Consider the following 19,332-nt stretch of genomic DNA (forward strand, 5'->3'; position numbering starts at 1 on the left):
GGTTCAACATACACTGTAAAAATATGTATAATTACAAGCAATATACCATAAAATGTCATATTACTTCACATTTCACAGTAATTCACCTTTTTTAAATGTCAGGGGCCTGTGCAATTACAGTTAATGGCAGTAATTTATTTTTATTCCAGTTATTTTATGGTTAACACAATAATGAATACAAACACACTTAATTTGCTTTTTTTAAGTCAGTGTGATTTTGCACAATGGTTGTTCTTCTACAAGGAAATACATATAAAGGAAAATATATTTTAAAAAACTGATATTTCTCCCAATATGTTCAGATTTTGTCCATTATTCTTCCGTTGTGGTTCACTAAAATATTAATTTTTTTTTTTCAAATCAGTATTAAAAATGCAAAACAACCATCAACTATCATATTGAGTTTTTTAGTTTTTCTAACAATGAAATGCAAGTTTTCTGAACTGATAGTTTGCACAACATTTTGAAATTTAATAATGTTGAATGTAAAACAAAAAAAATATTAGTGAAGCAAGTTTCCTTGAATTTTTTAGCATTCTGAACCTTTTTATAATGTGTGGACCATTAATCATATGAGGCCCTTCATCAAATATAATGGAGTTCAAAAATATGAGGCTTTAGAAGGTTGTTGATAAATGATCTATTTTCTTGATATTAGTGGTCAATAGCATTCATGGAGATGGGCTAATCTTCTGAATGAGATATATCTAATTGCAATGTGATTATTATTTTGCAATGTAAAGCCTGGTGAATGATTTCAATATCAACTGGATTTTCCAAAAAGGACATGCCACACTGTGAATAAGGAAGAAAAAAAGTAAATAAAAGAACAGTATTTTACCAGAAAATATTTTTCGGATTCCTTTCTCAAGGTTGAAACAGCAGTACCCCATCCGGGAATCAAACCTGTCACCTTTGGTTACAAGCCCAGCTCCTTACTCATTATACTACACTGCCACTAAATCATTATTTAACAGCCATCTAATGAAATATCAGGATTTCATACTGTTTTTTCCCTTCTGTCATAGCCCTCTTGTTTCTCGTGTTTTCAGTTAGCCTCGTGTATCTTGTCTTTGTTCGTACGATATTTGCTCTCTGTTCTCTCCCTGCAGTGTAGGCAGGTCCTCGCCGTCAGCTCCACCACCCCGTTAGCAGCTAATTTGCCTCACCTGCTCTCTGCATTCCGTACGCCTATGCCAGAGTATTCGCTGATTTTTCGCAGCTTATATTCTCGGTTTTCCAGCAACTCCTTGCCAGATCGTTTTTCAGTTCATCTGATGCATTACGTCGGCTCCAGTCCTAGAGACTAGTTAAAGAATACCCTTTTCCGTCTGTGTTTTTTCCTCACGTTCGGTTTGCCTACCTGCCTCCCCGATCCCACGTTTGTTAGGTTCCTCGTTAATTGTACCTGTCTTGTTGGTCCAGTGTGTCCAGTCTCCGTAGTCGTTCTGTCTTGTCTTTCGTCCTGTCTAGTTTCCTGTTTGCAGTTCGCCGGTCCCAGCTCACCTCCCGCCGGCCTCCCTGTCCAGTCCAGTCCTGTCCACCCCTGTCCCTGCTCCCTGTCACTGTCCAGCCCTGTGCCTGCTCCCTGTCGCTGTCCAGCCCTGTGCCTGCTCCCTGTCACTGTCCAGCCCTGTGCCTGCTCCCTGTCGCTGTCCAGCCCTGTGCCTGCTCCCTGCCGCTGCCCAGCCCTGTGCCTGCTCCCTGCCGCTGTCCAGCCCTGTGCCTACTCCCTGTCACTGTCCAGTCCTGTGCCTGCTCCCTGTCGCTGTCCAGCCCTGTGCCTGCTCCCTGTCGCTATCCAGCCCTGTGCCTCCTCCCTGTCGCTGTCCAGCCCTGTGCCTGCTCCCTGTCACTGTCCAGCCCTGTGCCTGCTCCCTGTCGCTGTCCAGCCCTGTGCCTGCTTCCTGTCGCTGTCCAGCCCTGTGCCTGCTCCCTGTCACTGTCCAGCCCTGTGCCTGCTCCCTGTCGCTATCCAGCCCTGTGCCTGCTCCCTGTCGCTGTCCAGCCCTGCGCCTGCTCCCTGTCGCTATCCAACCCTGTGCCTGCTCCCTGTCGCTGTCCAGCCCTGTGCCTGCTCCCTGTCTCTGTCCAGCCCTGTGCCTGCTCCCTGTCGCTGTCCAGCCCTGTGCCTGCTCCCTGTCGCTGTCCAGCCCTGTCCCTGCTCCCTGTCGCTATCCAGCCCTGTGCCTGCTCCCTGCCGCTGTCCAGCCTTGTGCCTGCTCCCTGCCACTGTCCAGCCCTGTGCCTACTCCCTGTCGCTATCCAGCCCTGTGACTGCTCCCTATCGCTATCCAGCCCTGTGACCGCTCCCTATCGCTGTCCAGCCCTGTGCCTGCTCACTGTCGCTGTCCAGCCCTGTGTCTGCTCCCTGCCGCTGTCCAGCCCTGTGCCTGCTCACTGTTGCTGTCCAGCCCTGTGCCTGCTCCCTGTCGCTATCCAGCCCTGTGCCTGCTCCCTGTCGCTATCCAGCCCTGTGCCTGCTCCCTGTCGCTATCCAGCCCTGTGCCTGCTCCCTGTCCCTATCCAGCCCTGTGCCAGCTTCCGTTCATCACTCTACCCACTCTTCCCTTGTCCCTCTGGTTCCCAGCCTGGTTTTCTGTACCTGGAAAAATAAATCACGTCTGGTTTCTCCCTGCATTATCTGTGTCTGCGTCTTGCGTTTGGGTCCACCTGTACTGCTTCCCGTAACACCTTCGTTATTATTACTTTTTTTCCAGTGGCAAAATTGCTGCATGTCTTTTCACCGTTTTATTATGGGATATTAAACATGATCAGATACAGTTCAGTAGCAAAGCGAAGTGTCTGCCTAATTTGTTGTACTTGTGTAAACTATGCAAAGTTTAGTAGGCCACTCTGCAAAATCTAACAGCCATGCTGTCCTTATAGTGTGTATAATGAGAATCTGACTACCTTCAAACGCAGACTAAAGACTCATCTCTTCAGGCTGCACCTCTCCCCACCCCTCCCTAGCCTATAGTTTAGCTCAATCTACCTAGTTAGGCTAATACGATCACGTTAGTTTTTATTTGGCAGGATTGTTTTTGTCTGATTCTGATTAAGCAAATGTGATTTTAGTGCTAGTTTGTACTTGGCAGGGTTGTTGTTTGCTTGCTGAACAGGTTACTCTACAGGGTTGGAGTCCTGATCTATGTCGTCACTTCTGGCACTACGATCTTTACTTCACTCTAGTGTGTTTCTTTTGCACCTCTGTACCTTGAACTAATGCACTTGTTGTACGTCGCTCTGGATAAGAGCGTCTGCTAAATGCCTGTAATGTAATGTAATGTAATAATCCACCAGGACTAAAATAGTTGCATTCCAGTCTCTTCTGAAGGACACTGGATTTTAAGTCTGTCTATTAATATGCAGATGTTCCTTAAATTGTACATTAAAAATGTTGCTTGGATGCACATCTACCATGTCCCAAACCATAAAAAATAACTCAAGCCAGTTGTAGAATGTTGACCTGCTAATTATTATTATTTTTATTCTTTTTATTTATTAAGTTGTATTTGTGTACAGCACTTTGGTTAACGCCAGTTGTTTTAAATGTGCTTTATAAATAAAATGTACGTACTTACTTACAGTGTGTCAAGCCACTGTAGAATAACACAAGACCCTTTGATTTCAGTATCACCTACAACAGATACCCTTGCCAGGAGGAGAGTGAGAAATGACCACTGCACTTTATCCAGCAGGTGGCGCCACTCTATCACTTTTGCACCATGGATTTTCCTTCATATGTGCACTGCAGTCCAGCCAGTGGTTGTTAATTTACTTGCTTAGTCCATCATTTATTCAGAGACCATAAAAAAATAAAAATAAAAAATTTTAAAAGTTTTCAACTTTTGATCGCTCTGCTTATTTTTTCCAAACAGTATTATTACAATTATTTCAGCCTGAATTTAAATACATTTTTAAAACATGATTTTCCTATTAAAGATAAGGCTACACGCATAAATAAGGTTTCTGTCACTGTATAGCCCATTTTATGAAAGTACTTGATGATATAACTTCATTTGGTTTATGGCTGCATGAGGAAGTTTTCCTCACTACAGAAAGTCATAGCAGATATGTGGAGCCCGGGGTGTATCGTCATCGAAATGATGACAAAGAAGGCATGGACAGACACATCCAACACTGATATTTTCCTTCTCAGGTGCATAAACATGAACAAATGCATGCACACACACGGACACACACAAACACGCACACAAGGGCTTGATGTGATGCTTCCTATCATCTGGACTGAACCCCAACCATGCTACTGTCATGCCTTTTGGGGACACATAATGCACCTACATCCTTTTTCCATGCTTTTTACTCACAAAACAATAATAATAAAGCACCGTCATTCAAGGAATGTTGTGTAACTACCAGACAGTTCAACAGCATGTTTTTATTTATTTATTTATTTATTTATTTATTTATTTATTTATTTATTTATTTATTTATTTATTTATTTATCTTTTTGACTTCATATAAAATACCCTACCCTCATTTTGTCTTCAGGGTCAAAAATGCTCTATCCACAACTTAACGGCAGTTAAAACCCCAGAAATTGATTTTTTTTTTTAGTATGAACTTTGATTACTTTCCCTGGACTAACCCTACCAGAAGAAAGTTAAACATGGCCCTTTTTTTTATATTTTACAACATTTGTATTTTTTAAAATAGAAGTTGTACCATCAGGGTACAAAAACTGACGATTGTAATGAATGATTGTTTTAACTATGAAGTTAGGAAATTGTGAAAGTTAAATGCTCCACATCTATTATAGCAAAAGAAAACAATTATGTGTGTTATGTAGTAAAAACGAGTGGTGTAAACTGAAGAAATACAGTCTCTCAGGACTGTAAAGATATTCGTTGATTTATTGATGAGCTGCATGTTGCTTCTCTGAAAACTTTTTATTTAGAGTTTAAAATTCAATGAAGAGACTTTATTACAGAGGATCCATTGAGAGTGGGTAATTTCTGACCCTATGAACACAAAGTGCATGCATAATATGAAGACAACACGAGAGTTAAAGAGGGATGTGCATGTCTAATTATGAATTTAAATGACATTACCTTGTCATTATATTGTCATTGCTCAATTGCAGAATTATTTCCATCAATTACTGATGAGTGAAGTAAATTAAAAAATGTTAATTTGTACAATAAGTTATTTGTCACAGACCATGGACAATGGCCTGCATCATTGCAGTGAGCTATTGTTTCTGGACAGCACTCATATGCACTTTATATTATATTCATTTAGCAGATGCTTATCTACAGTGACTTACGATGAAAGAAACATAAGCACATCCATTAGTTACTTGACCGCTATATCAACCAGCTTGTTGTTATCTTGAGCATCTCTAAATCAGCTTCACTCCAGCTGGACCAGATTCAGACCAGCTGGACCAGCTTAAAACTAGGCTGGAACCAAGGTGGAATTTACACCAGGATGAGCAACAGTGCCAGAATAGCCAAGCTCTAAATGTTAATCTGGAGCCCTGATACAAATCAGATTCACAAACCTAGCATTTTGTAGCCTACTTAAGTCTTGAATTCCTAATCTTACAACATGTAAGAAACAGCCAGGAGCTGCAGTGAAACCATTAATCTAAATTCATAAAGACACACCAAAGAATATGGCTGCTGGGTAGTTCCATTCAGGATAATTTTGGGAAAACTCATTTTCTTTGAACATGTTTTGTTGGATTTTTAATGACTGGTGTCGTACATCACCTATAATTGTCATAAAAAATATCCAAAACCTTGCAGCTCTGCTTAAAGCAGGTTCATAAATCTGATTAGAGCCCTAAATTATAACTTAATGATGATCAGCTGGCAGAAAACAGAATGGAAAAGAAAGATGATTGGTGCACACCTTTTATGTAAGCCTTCACTCCCCCAAATACATGGCCATATAGTCGCAGCTGACCATTGTGAATCACACAAATGAGTGGTCACATTTATAATATCAAATGTGTCTTTTTCTGTTTAAGAACCATTTTTCCCAGCCCATACTGCGTTGAATTAATGCTGTTCAAAAAGAAAGGTTATTCCATATTTCACCACTAGAGGGCGATGAGGCATTTTCTCCTTGTAAGAAAAGGAGACATGCTGGCCAGCTCTCGCCTTTTCAGGCCAGTAGAAGTGAGAGAAAAAATGGCCTAGCTAGCTTTTGTCCATCTCTTTGATTCCCTGCTCATTCCAGTTAGTGAGTACACGTATATGTGTTCAAGATAATTACAGTGTGATTTAAACGGTGTGATTTTCCAGTATTCTGTTCTTTTTGATTGTTGTAAAAGTAGATAAACTTTCCCCACTCGTGTGAAGGGGGCTATTTTACCTCCGGTCACAAACACATAGGCCTACGGGTTAATGGCAGCTAGCCATTCAGTTTACCAACGTTGTACATTTTTCAGTGGTTCCCCTGTGATGTTATTTGCTTTCTAAGGCTTCTGTCATAACTTTAAGATGTTTGTTAAGTGAAGCTGACAATGTATTTTCCCAGTTTTAAGCTCATTAGCTTCATGTTCATAAGAATCTAACTAGCCTACTCCCCCTTTCAAATGTCTTGAAACAAGCAAATTAAATGTTCCCGAGTGAATGTGCTATATAAATATAATTTGACTGGGCATTTTTATTTAATCCAGGGGGACACTACTGTCTGCACCTTGTAAATCCCTCAAGAGCAGTCAGTTCAGGCACATTATCATCTCAGTATATGGGCATGAAGACTGAAGACAACAAGCCTGTTCAGCCAGTTTGTTCCAGTTTTGAACTACATGGGGTGTGTTCTGTTGTAGTTTCAGCAAAAGTGAAATTGAACATATCAGAGTGAGAGACAGAGTCTGTAAAATGGAGGCTAAAGCTTTGATTCCTGAGGACGAGCTCTGTTGCTCTGTATGTTGTGATATTTTTAAAGAGCCTGTTGTCCTGAAATGCAGCCACAGCCTCTGTAGAGTGTGTCTGAAGCAGTACTGGGAAGAGAAGAGCTCTCGGGAGTGTCCCATCTGCAGGAGAAAGGCCTCTATGGATGATCCTCCTGTAAACCTGGCCTTAAGAAGCATTGTGGAGTCCTACTTAAAGCAGAAGACTGAGAGAGAAACTACCGACAAGAGTGATGCTCGCTGTAGTCTTCATGGGGAGAAACTTCTATTCTTCTGTGAACATGACAAAGAGCCTCTCTGTGTCGTCTGTCAGACTTCAAAAAAACACAGAAACCACCCAGTCTGTCCAGTGGAAGAGGCCGTACTGGAGCTGAAGGTATTCCATTTCCAATATAATGTGTTTAATATTTTCAAGACACAAATAAATATGTGTAAAATGTATCTGTGAAAAACATTCCATTCTGACGGATGGCTGTGGTATGAGGTCTTATAAATACAGTCAGTCTGGCCTCCACTTCTACTCACAAAGACAGCAACAGGAACAAACCTGCTAATCAGGTAAAAGCAGGAAGAGGCAGTACTGTATCTGAAAGAGTTTACAACCATTAAAACATCATGTATATTAGACTTTCAGTGTAAGGCTTTATGAATAAAATGCAAGCATGGTTAATCTTGATTGACAGTTGTGCTTGGGGGCCTTTTACAGAGAATATGACTCCAAACATGAACACTGAAATACACAGAGCCATTTTAGAAATATGTAGCAATGATGTGTCAAATTAAAAGTACTGACAGGACAAATAGAGATATCACACGTGACCTTTAATATAATAAAGGTCACAACCTAATAAAACTGCTGTGAAATACTCCGTTATTTGCCTGGGGAGAGAACTGAGCAACAACCAGGAAGTACAGAAATCCACAATGACTGGTGGAGACAAGAGCTATACATTTGCACAAAAAATTCTTGTACAAACAAGTAAAATCAATTTTATAAGTGCTTTAACATTTCTTACTGTCTACTATAAAATATGAAATTACAACCCAGCAAAAGTTATTTTTTAATCCTACATGCTGTAGAATTTGACTGGTTTAATTGTTTTGAAAATGCATCACATAACATTTTATGCTGTGTTATAAGTATGTTTCACTAATCTTTACTTAATTTGTTGCAGGGCTATTTTCCTGACTACTTTTCCAGTGTTCTTAATAAGCTGTACTGACTTTCACTTGTATTGCAGCAGGGGTATCACTGTGCCATTTGTGTCTTTCTGTAAGTGATAACTGATTCATTTAACTCCAGGAGGAACTCAACCCTGCACTTAATCTTATTAAAGAAAAACTGAAGAGGTTTACTGAGGTTGAACAAGAATGTAAGAAAACAGCTGAACACATCAAGGTAAGGAAAGCAATTACGAATACTCTTTAGGTACACAAAAATAGAAAATAATTGTTTTTGGTCTATATTCTTTTTGACAGGCATAACGAACACACTGGCTGCCACGCTTAAATAATGAAAAATAGTTACACTATTCAGGTCTAAAATAGTGTGTTTGAATTGCAGAGTCAGGCCCAGCACACAGAGAGGCAGATAAAGGCAGAGTTTGAGAAGCTCCACCAGTTCCTGCGAGAGGAAGAGGAGGCCAGACTAGCTGCTCTGAGGGAGGAAGAGGAGCAGAAGAGTCGGATAATGAAGGAGAAGATAGAAAACATCACAGGACACATCTCCACCCTTACAGACAAAATCACAGCTATAGAGAAGGCAATGGACACTGAAGATACTTCCATTTTACAGGTAAGAGCTTGATTTTCTGTAATTCAGTATGCTGGTTTGTGGTTTTTCACAATATTTGGCTGTGTTCCCTTATTCTGCACCAATGCAGCAGTAGCCTACTGTGACAGTGTCAAACTCAGGGTGCAGGTGTTCATAGAGATTCATCAGCTCATTTTAAAATGTCATCACATATTTTGTTTAAATATTTTTGAATTTTGTGAAAAACTGATGTCACCAGAAAGTCAATAGAAAACATCACGACTGCAGAGTAGGACATGTCCTGTATAATTTACAGAAGGCCTCATTTTCCTGCATTCCTGCTGCAAGACGGATGAAACTGCCTGTTCACTCTCTAGATTTGCAGTCATTTGATTCAGCGTTGATGAGCAATCTTCCAGCCGCATGGTAGCAAAATTAATGGTCAACAAAACCTGCCCAGCATATTTATACACAACAGTGAGAATGCTGGGGTGTTCATTGCTTAATTATCTCAGGAGTCACACCTGTGTGGAAGCTCCTGCTTTCAATATTCTTTGCATCCTTCATTTATTCAAGCGTTTCCTTTATTTTGACAGTTACCTGTACATTACAGTACCTTCATTCATATGTGCTTACTGTTAAAATTACATCACTTTTATTTGCATTGCTCTTTGTGGTGTGGGGATGGCTGGTTTAAGCAGCCACACCTGCCCTGGGTCAAGCTAATTAGACCTGGCCAATTGGATAATTGGTTAAGAATTAGATAATTGGCCAGGCTAATTGGACCCAGGAACAGGAGTGGCTGCACCTGTGCGTAGTGCGCACAGGTTAAATCTGCCATCCCCACACACACCAGGGAGCTTCGGTCATGACTGGGTTACATCTGCTCACTTTGGCTGTTACCATCTTGCCAAACCCTCGTGAAAATAAATCTGGACTGTTGGAACATCATCTCCCTGTGTCTCTGTGCTGGAGGGCCCCAAGGAAAGCCACTTTGGTGGCCTGTGGCAGGCGTGTTTACCACACTCTTGTTTTTCACTTATTATAACTTGTCTCTCATGATGTTCTCTACTGAGTACGTTTATACATGTATACATCTTATTACAATTGTGCTGTTATGTGTTTTTCAGAGCTACAAGAACATCAAGGAAAGGTATGTAGACTCTGACCTATTTTCTAGTGTCTGTTTAAGTCTCTTCAAACCCTAAATCTGGGGCGACATAACTCAGGAGGTAAGAGCGGTTGTCTGGCAGTCGGAGGGTTGCCAGTTTGATCCCCTGCCCTGGGTGTGTCGACATGTCCCTGAGCAAGACACCTAACCCCTAATTGCTCCCAATGAGCTGATTGGTACCTTTCATGGCAGCCTTTCACCATTGGCGTGTGAGTGTGTGTGTGAATGGGTGAATGAGAGGCATCAATTGTAAAGCGCTTTGGATAAAAGCGCTATATAAATGCAGTCCATTTACCATTTAAATCTTGAATGAATCCTGCTTGTCATTACAGAGCCCAGTGCACACTGCAGGATCCAGAGCTGCTCTCAGGGGCACTGATAGATGTGGCCAAACACCTGGGCAACCTGAAGTTCAGAGTCTGGGAGAAGATGCTGGAGATGGTGCAGTACAGTGAGTATCTGGGGCAAAAGTTGAAATCACATTATTTGTGAACATTTAATGAAAACATCAGACTCAAAAACCAAGCTGTATGGCATGAAAGATAAACAATACAGAGTCACCCAGTGTCAGTTCCCTTTGTTGGGAAACAGACAGTTTTGTGTATTCTGCGTTTGGGAAGTTTCCGCTGGGTCCCGGGGGGGAAGGGGGTGAGCCCCCCCTGTTGTATTCAATTTCAATGTGAATGGTACCTGTTTGAATAGGTAGGGTGGATTTGAATTTGAATGGTCCAATCGGAAGGAAGCACAGCCTCTATCACCAATCAGAGGCAGTGCTCCCTTTTAACAATATAATTCCACAATATGCAAATACCAGTCTACTGGAAACTGTATAAATCTGATCACCCACCAATACTATTTTGAACTTCCTTGCTGAGTTGTTCCCGTAGCCGGCTGCGTAATAAATCTTCCTGTTTTTACTACAAACTTTTGATCTGCTTCTTCCTGGGCTAACGGTCATTTTACCTGTTTTTGGGAACATCTTGATTCCCCTACACCTTCAAGTTAAGGAAAATCCTGGGGCTGTACTGCTCTCAATTTAATATCAGAAAACAAGAAAGCATTAGTTAAAATTAGTGAATTAGTGCACTGTTTAACACCTAATTAAAACTGTAGTTTGGAGAAAAGATAAAAACATATTTAAAAAACATTCCATCCCCTCCGACCCCTCCCCTCCCCTCAGCTCTCCCTTCAAGCCCCTCCCTATAAGGCCTAATTCATATGAGAAACTATCAGTTGTGTGCATTGAATTTGCTATATGTGTTCATTTATTCATTTTCATGATGCAAACAGGTTTAGTATGTACAGCATAAATCACTATGACTACCGTGTATTCAAATCCATAACAATGATATACACTGTCTCATGTATGTGACCCAATCTGAATAGAGTATTTTAAATGTGCCTCTTCTTACAGCCTTTTAAATATCTTCTTGATCTTTCAGCTCCTGTGGTGCTGGACCCCAATACTGTACGGACCTATGTCTCTCTCTCTGATGATCTGACCACTGTGAGACACATAGGTACAGACCAGAAATATCCTGACAACCCAGAGAGGCTTAGCAACTGTGTGAGTGTGCTGGGATCTGAGGGGTTTATCTCAGGGACACACAGCTGGGAGGTGAAGGTGGGGAATAAATCTGCCTGGACTATAGGAGTGGTGAAAGAGTCCATCAGTAGGAAGGGAGAAATAACAGCCAGCCCAAAGAGAGGATTCTGGATCTTACAGCTGAGGAATGGTAATGAGTACTATGCAGGTGGAGTTACTGTCCTCACACTGAAGAGGAAGCCCCAGAGCATCAGAGTGCAGCTGAACTATGACAGGGGGGAGGTGTCCTTCTTCGACTCCAGTGACATGTCACTCATTTACACTTTTACAGACCCATTTACTGAGAGAGTGTTCCCATACTTCTCTCCCTGTTTGAAAGGAGATAAGAATGAAGAACCCCTCCACATATGCCCAGTGAAAGTTTCGGTAAAAGCGATATTGTCCCAGTGAACTTGTTTTTTTTTTTTTTTATGAACAAAGTAGAGATGTTGTACTTGTAACGGATTTTGGTTGTTTCTATTCTGCCTGATCATGTCAGGTTACTTGACTTGATCTGGCAGATGTGCTGAACATGTGAACTGATCACAGGGAGCTGGTTGATGGCCTACCAAAACCAAATGGGAGGCAGATATACACTCAAATACAAGTGATCATTTGGTTAATGTAATCTGCCTCAGTATGCATGAATACTGATTTGGGACAGACCAGAGGAAGTGCAAAGGGGGATGTTTTAATAGTCAGTCAGAAGAGAGCAGACATGCATACAGAGGTAACAGTTACCGTTTGATCACCTGCAGCCTCATTGCTAGATTTTGTCCTGGAAAAGGGGTACAAAGCTGGTGCTTGAACCACACTGTATTGTAACTGACCTGCGTTGCTTTTACCTTGTTCTTTCATGCTGTACTGGAGACAATTTTTGTTTATTAATATAAATTGTATTGACCTAAACTTTTGAACTAAGAATTTGACTTTACAAAGGATCAAATTCCATCATACCTAAAGTATACTATAGAAGAAATGATTTAATTATTATTATTATTATTTAATAATAATAATACTAATGAATTGATTTAGTATGTTTTGGGTTTTGTTTTTATCTAGATCATAGGACTAAACATTTCATATAATGTATATACATAAAAACAGCACATCTGCTTTATCAGATTTTATTCATTTTTCCATTGCATTTGAAAAAAAACAAGTTGGTGTACAATCAGTCCTGGTATCATAAAAAAACACATGTAAAATAAAATTTAAAAACAAATTTTTAAAATAAATGCAGATGCACTCTCCTGGCTAAATCAAATTCTTTTATATCTGATTGATTTCATTTCTGGGTGGATAAGGCAGTATACAGATGTGAAATGTATGCTTATCGTGAGCTCTAGTCAGATTGATTGCATCAGTCTCCTGTACACTTTTCAGATTTTACTTTGCAGATGCTGTGAATAAATTCACCCTGTCAGCTCCATGCTGTAGGATTTACATCTGAGGCTTCAGTAGCCTCACCTGTAAACCTGCCATTGGTCTCTCATTCCCTTTCCTTGAATGACAGTTATTATAAGACAGTTATTAGAATAATCAACCATAATTGAATAACTGATTTACACAATTTAATTGGGTTTTACATGAATGACTTTTTCTGAAAGGCAATTACAATAAAAAATATATATTCAAACACAACCCCATATTTCTTCTGGTATTTTCAGATTTGTCCATTATTCTACTGTTGTGGTTCACTGAAACATGAATAAAATGAATGTAGTTATACATATCAATATTAGTAAAAATACAACACAACCTTGGTAATTAACCCTCTAAAACCTCATGTTTCCAATGTCCCTCATTGTGGTTCTATGCTCACTCCACTCCAGAATATTTGATAATAATATGATTAATAATCAATTAATGTTTCACTTATTTTGTCCCTGTATGTTCTTGTACTGACAAAGGGCCAAATTGCTTTAATTTTTTTCCACTAAGGAATGTTTTAATGCCTTTTTTTTTTTTTTACATTGGCTCTGTGTAAAATTACAAACCCAAATCAGAAAAAGCTGGGACGGATGTTAAATTAAAACTGAAAACAGTGATTTGTAAATTATCTTTGACCTGTCTTACATTGAAAACAATACAACAGCACATTATTTGATATTTTACCTCATGAATTTAGTTTTTTTTTTTTTCAAAATAAACATTTATTTCAATTTTGATTCTTGCAACATATTTTTGAAAAAGTTGGGACAGTAAAGCATTTACCACTTTGTAATGTTGCCATTCCTTTTCACAACACTTAAAAGACGTTTAGGGGCTGAAGACACCAAGCAATTAAGCGTTTCAGGTCCCATTCTTCCTGCAAACAAGTCTTAAGGTGTGCAACAGTACGGGGTCTTCGTTGTCGCATTTTGCACATCAAAATGCGCCACGCATTCTCTATTTGGGACAGGTTGGGACTGCAGGCAGGCCAGTCCAGCACCCGCACCCTCTTCTTCCGCAGCCATGCCTTTGTAATGTGTGCAGAATGTGGTTTTGCATTGTCTTGTTGAGATATGCATGGGCATCCCTGGAAAAGATGTCATCTTGAAGGCAGCATATGTTGCTCCAAAATCTCTATGTACTTTTTGGCATTAATGCTGCCATCACAGAAGTGGAAGTTACCTTTGCCAAGGGCACTGACACAACCCCATACCAAGACAGACCCTGGCTTTTGGACTTGTTGCTGGTAACGGTCTGTATGGTCCTTTTCTTCTTTGGTCCGGAGCACATGGTGTCCATTTCTTCCAAAAAAGACCTGAAATACTGATTCGTCTGACCACAATTGACATGTCCACTGTGTGATGGTCCATCCCAGATGCCTCCAAGCCCAGAAAACTTGACGGTGCTTCTGGACATGGTTAACAGAAGGCTTCCTTTTGGCACAGTAAAGATTTAACTGGCATTTCTGGATGTAACTACGTATTGTCGTGCTTGACAAAGGTTTGCCAAAGTAATCCTGAGCCCATGTGGTTATATCGCTTATAGATGAATGACGGTTCTTGATGCAGTGCCGTCTGAGGGATCGGAGAGCACAGTTAGTCAGCTTAGGCTTGCACCCTTGCCCTTTACGCACTGAAATTCCTCCAGATTCCTTGAATCTTTTAATTATGTTATGCACCATAGAGGGGGAAATATCCAAATCCCTTCCTATCTGTCTTTGAGGAACATTGTTTATAAAGATTTCAATCATTTTCTCACGCATTTGTTGGAAAACTGGCGATCCTCAGCCCATCTTTGCTCCTAAAGGACTAGGCCTTTCCTGGATGCTGCTTTTGTACCAAATCATGATTACAATCACCTGTTGACATCACCTGTTTCAAATCACATCATTATTTAATTATTTTACCTCATTACTAGCCCTAATTTGCCCCAGTCCCAACTTTTTTTGGAATGTGTTGCAGGCCTGAATGGCAGGAATGGATGTGTATTTACAAATGAAGTGAAGTTGATCAGACAAAACATGAAATATCTTGTGTTCATACTGTCTGCAATAAAATATAAGTCCAAGTAAATTTAGAAATCACTGCTTTCTTTTTTTATTTGCATTTTCCATACCATCCCAACTTTTTCCGAGTTGGGTTTATATTAGTCTCATAAACTTGGTTTTGTATTTGAATGAAGTAATAAAATGAGCGGCATGGTGGTACAGTGGGTAGCACATCAAGAAGGTCCTGAGTTCGAATCTTGGCTTGGGCCTTTCTCTGTGGAGTTTGCATGTTCTCCCCATGTCTGTGTGGGTTTCCTCTGGGTACTCCAGTTTCTTTCCACAGTCCAAAAACATGCAGGTAGGCTAATTGGAGACTCTAAATTGGCCATAGATATGATTTTGTGAGAGAATGGTGTGTGTGCCTTGCAATGGATTAGCAACCTGTAATCCTGAATTTCGCCCAATGCATGCTGGGATAGGCTCCAGCAGCCCCTGCGAGAATAAGTGGGTATAGATAATGGATGAATGGATGAAGGAATGAAATGTATTTCACAAGTAATAAAATGTATTTAACAAAACTGCTAATATTCTCTCAGCTGAATAGCACAATATGAGTTAATGCAGCATATTTTTGGTCACTGTGCCAACATAAAAGCTTGGAATTCGTAATTCATCCCATCTTTGTATTTGTAATCCACAGTTTCTTGAACAGTTTAGCAAACTTAAAACTGCTTCTGTAATCAGTTCCTAAAAAAAAAAAAAGCTCTACAATTTTTTTTTACAGTGTATATCAGATACACCTTTGTCAACATAATGACTACAAGCAAAAGAAAGACATCGCTTTGCTTAGATGACATCACTGTCAGAAACATATACACTGGGATGACATCACTGTAATAGACATGGACACCCTCTCTGGGAAGATCTGAAAAGCTCTTGGATTTGCTCAGTGTATGAATTAGCACTTAAATATGGGAAGAGTTTTTTGGTGAAGGAGTCTCAGCTAAATCTGTGTCTCAGCCCCGCCCCACAGCCATAGTGCCTATAACCGTGGCTTCCATTAGGCCCCACCCACAGTATCTCCTCCCTTCTGTCAGGGAAAAATTAGAAATTACTTCTTACATATATTTACTTGCTTTTACACAACCTTAAGAAATCATTTAAATTGCTTAGTTTTCTGTCTCAGCTAAATCTGTCTCAGCCCCGCCCCACAGCCATAGTGCCTACAACCGTGGCTTCCATTAGACCCCACCCACAGTATGTCCTCCCCCATCCTAATTGGTGCTTGTTGCTCTCAGCACACAGAAGTAGTGTAGCGATTGGCACAGACTCCCATGACCCGAGCGACCCAGGCTGATACTGGATTTGTAGCACACTGTAATCGTGAGTGTGTAATCTGTTAAATGATACACTGTCTTGAAAAGCTATAGCATCTATGACGATATACAATTCTTCTGAATGAGCTAATATATATATAATTGTGGTTTAATCCTTTCAAATCCTTTTAAACCCTGGCCAATGATTCCCATATCCCATATCCACTGAATTTTTCCAAGAAAGAACACGCCACACTGTACAATTTTTTTTTTTAAATGGCAGAAACTGTTTCAATAAACATTTTGTAAAGTTTACACAATTTTATTTTCCAAACATTGTCAAAGTCATGTAGAATATCAATAACTCGATATTTAATGGCCATCCCATAAGGATTTCCTACATTATTTTTTTTTTTTTCATTGACAGCATTAATTCTCGTCTTTTCACCATTTTATTATGGAATTTTTATTTTTATTTAGTACAGTTTATCAAGGTCACCTGCAAAGTGACTGGTCTCCTGAATTTGTCTCACCAAATGATATGGGGTAGGTTGGGTTTAGCTCAAGTTAACCTGTCAGGTGGCAGGTTAGTTTCAGAGCATACGTTACCATATCATCTGACTCCGGCTTTCTCTGATCCTTGTATAATTCAGGATTTTCTTACATTTTGATTCAATAGATCTGGATAACTTGCCGAACTTGCTGTCTGGAACCAACCCCAGTCAACACTGCTCGTCTGCCTTTTCTGAAACAGCTGTTAAATATCGCCATCTATTGGCACATTGTGAGACTGATAAGTGGTAGTGAAACAAACTTACAGCTTTAATTTATGGTTGGTCCTTATCTCATCATGGCCTGTCCATACTACATATCAGCATATACTTTGGGGCTGTAATTATGTAATTACTGGCTCTGTGATGGTGTAAGTGTGTTTACAGAAACTCCAGTTTGATAGCATGCAGCCTAGATTTAGTGCTGTCTTCAGTGGAACTGGCTTGTGCAGACTCTGCAAAGTTTAGTAGGCTATTCGGTAAAATCAACCCTGCTGTCCCTATAGTGTGTACAGGCCACCAGCACTAAAATACCTGCTTTCCAGCCTGTTCAGATAGTCTCTGGAGTTTTAAATAAATGCATCTCCATTGATATGCAGCTGTTTTTTATTTGGAATAAATGTACAAATTGCTTGGTTGTAGACCTACTATGTCCATAACCATAGAAAATGAAATAACGCAAACCAGTGCATTGTTGAATTACCCTCAAAAAGTAAATCACAGGGCCCTGTGATTTCAGTACCACCTACAACAGCTACACTTTCCTGGAGGAGAGCGAAAAATGACCACAGAACTTTATCCAGCAGATGGCGCCAGTCTACCACATATGCTCACTTCCTTCTTAATTGTAGCTACAGTCATTTGTTGTTAATTCACTTGCTTAGCATGTAATTCATTCTAGTGACCATAAAAAAAGATTTTCAAAAATATCACCTTTAGATATCTGTGGTATTTTTTTTTTTTTTAAATTGAATAACTGCAATTATTTCAGTCTGAATTTATCTGCATTTTTAAAACACCACACTCATGAATTTCCTCTTAAAGATAATATTACATGCATAAATATGGTTTCAGTCATTGTATAGCCCCTTTTATGAATGCACTTGATGATATAACTTCATTTGGCTTATGACTGCATGAAGTTTTCGTCACTACAGACAAAGGTCATGGGTGGGTAGCAGATATTTCTTGCCTGACGTGTTTCTTGATTCAAATGGTGACAGAGAAGATGAGGAGAGACACATGCTGCTCCAATACTGATCGTTTTCCCTCTTTCTTTCTTTGCTCTTCCTTCACGAGCGCACACACACACACACACACACACACACACACACACACAAATATATGTAGAAACGTAACGCATAAGCACGGACATGTACACTCAGATACACATGTACACTCACATGGGTACACATACAGAGACACACATGTAAGTTTGCACAAGCACGTGACCACACACAGAAAACTATGCCATAAGTGCACACATACACAAGCATGCTCATGAACATGCAGATTTGCATGCACAGTAAATACACACACACATACACACACACACGCACACACACTTAGACACCACAGTACATTCTATTATACTTAATGGAGTCTTCCTGCTACTCCCCTTTCATGCCTCCTATGGGCTGCTGTATTTAAGTGTGTGCCTTTGTTTGTATGCATGTATCTGCACACATTTATGTGGGTTCTGGCTATATTGATGATTGACAGGTTGTTTCTACATGGAAATTTTTGATTTTGTGTTTTACATTAGAGTTTTTTTACATTAGAGTATGCATATAGTGAGCTCCATAATGTTTGGGACAAAGGCGTAACATTTTTTATATTTGCTTGTAACCCACATTTTGAGATTTGTAATCAAACAAAAAGTGGTTAAAGTGCATTCTCAGCTTTTATTTAAGGGTATTTATTTATTTAATACACTTTGCTTTCACCATGTAGAAATTACAGCACTATTTATTCATATTCAGTCTCCCCCGTTTCAGGGCACCATAATGTTTGAGTCATATTAATGTTAAGTGAATTAAAGTAGTCCTGTTTTGTACTTTGTCAGAAATCCTTTGCATATAATAACTGCTTGAAGTTTGTGACCCATAGGCATCACCACGTACTGAGCATGTTTCTGATTAGTCAGACAGGGGTTTTTTCTTCATTGTAGTGAGAATTCTTCAGTCATCAACTGTAGAGGTTTTCCTTAGCCTACCATGTCCGTTACAATTACGGAGCTCACTAGTGCTCTCCTTCTTCTTAATGATGTTCCAGACAATTCATTTTGGTAAGTGTAATGTTTGGCATTTGTCTTCTTATACTCATAGTGGCTTTCTTGATTTCCATCGGCACAACTCTGGTCCTCGTGTTGACAGCCACCAATAAGAGACTCCAAAGGCAATCAAAAGCCTAGAATTAAGACTGGATACTTAAAGCTCTCTTATGCCTGCACTACGATAGAAAATGAACACACCGGAATAATAAGAAACACCAGTGAAACCGTTTGTCCCAAAACATTATGGTGCCCTGAAGTATATAAAAAGTGCTGTAATTTCTACATGGTGAAACCAAAATGAGCAGAAATGCCCTTTAAAAAAGGCTGAGAGTCTGCACTTTAACCACATGTAAATTATTTGATTACAAATT

The 19,332-nt window shown here is 39.9% G+C and overlaps 1 protein-coding gene across 1 annotated transcript; it reads left to right on the plus strand.

Annotated features, from left to right (window-relative positions):
* Positions 1-6,131: 6,131 nt before the first annotated feature.
* On the plus strand, positions 6,132-12,021 carry LOC118217912 (zinc-binding protein A33-like). Its single transcript, XM_035400133.1, has 7 exons — positions 6,132-6,213; positions 6,653-7,265; positions 8,193-8,288; positions 8,454-8,684; positions 9,773-9,795; positions 10,146-10,264; positions 11,256-12,021. The coding sequence occupies exons 2-7, from the start codon at positions 6,858-6,860 to the stop codon at positions 11,807-11,809; spliced, it is 1,431 nt and encodes a 476-aa protein (XP_035256024.1). The 5' UTR covers positions 6,132-6,213; positions 6,653-6,857; the 3' UTR covers positions 11,810-12,021.
* The last annotated feature ends 7,311 nt before the right edge of the window (positions 12,022-19,332 follow it).

This window comes from Anguilla anguilla, chromosome 2 (assembly GCF_013347855.1).
Source record: "Anguilla anguilla isolate fAngAng1 chromosome 2, fAngAng1.pri, whole genome shotgun sequence".
Taxonomy (NCBI): domain Eukaryota; kingdom Metazoa; phylum Chordata; class Actinopteri; order Anguilliformes; family Anguillidae; genus Anguilla; species Anguilla anguilla.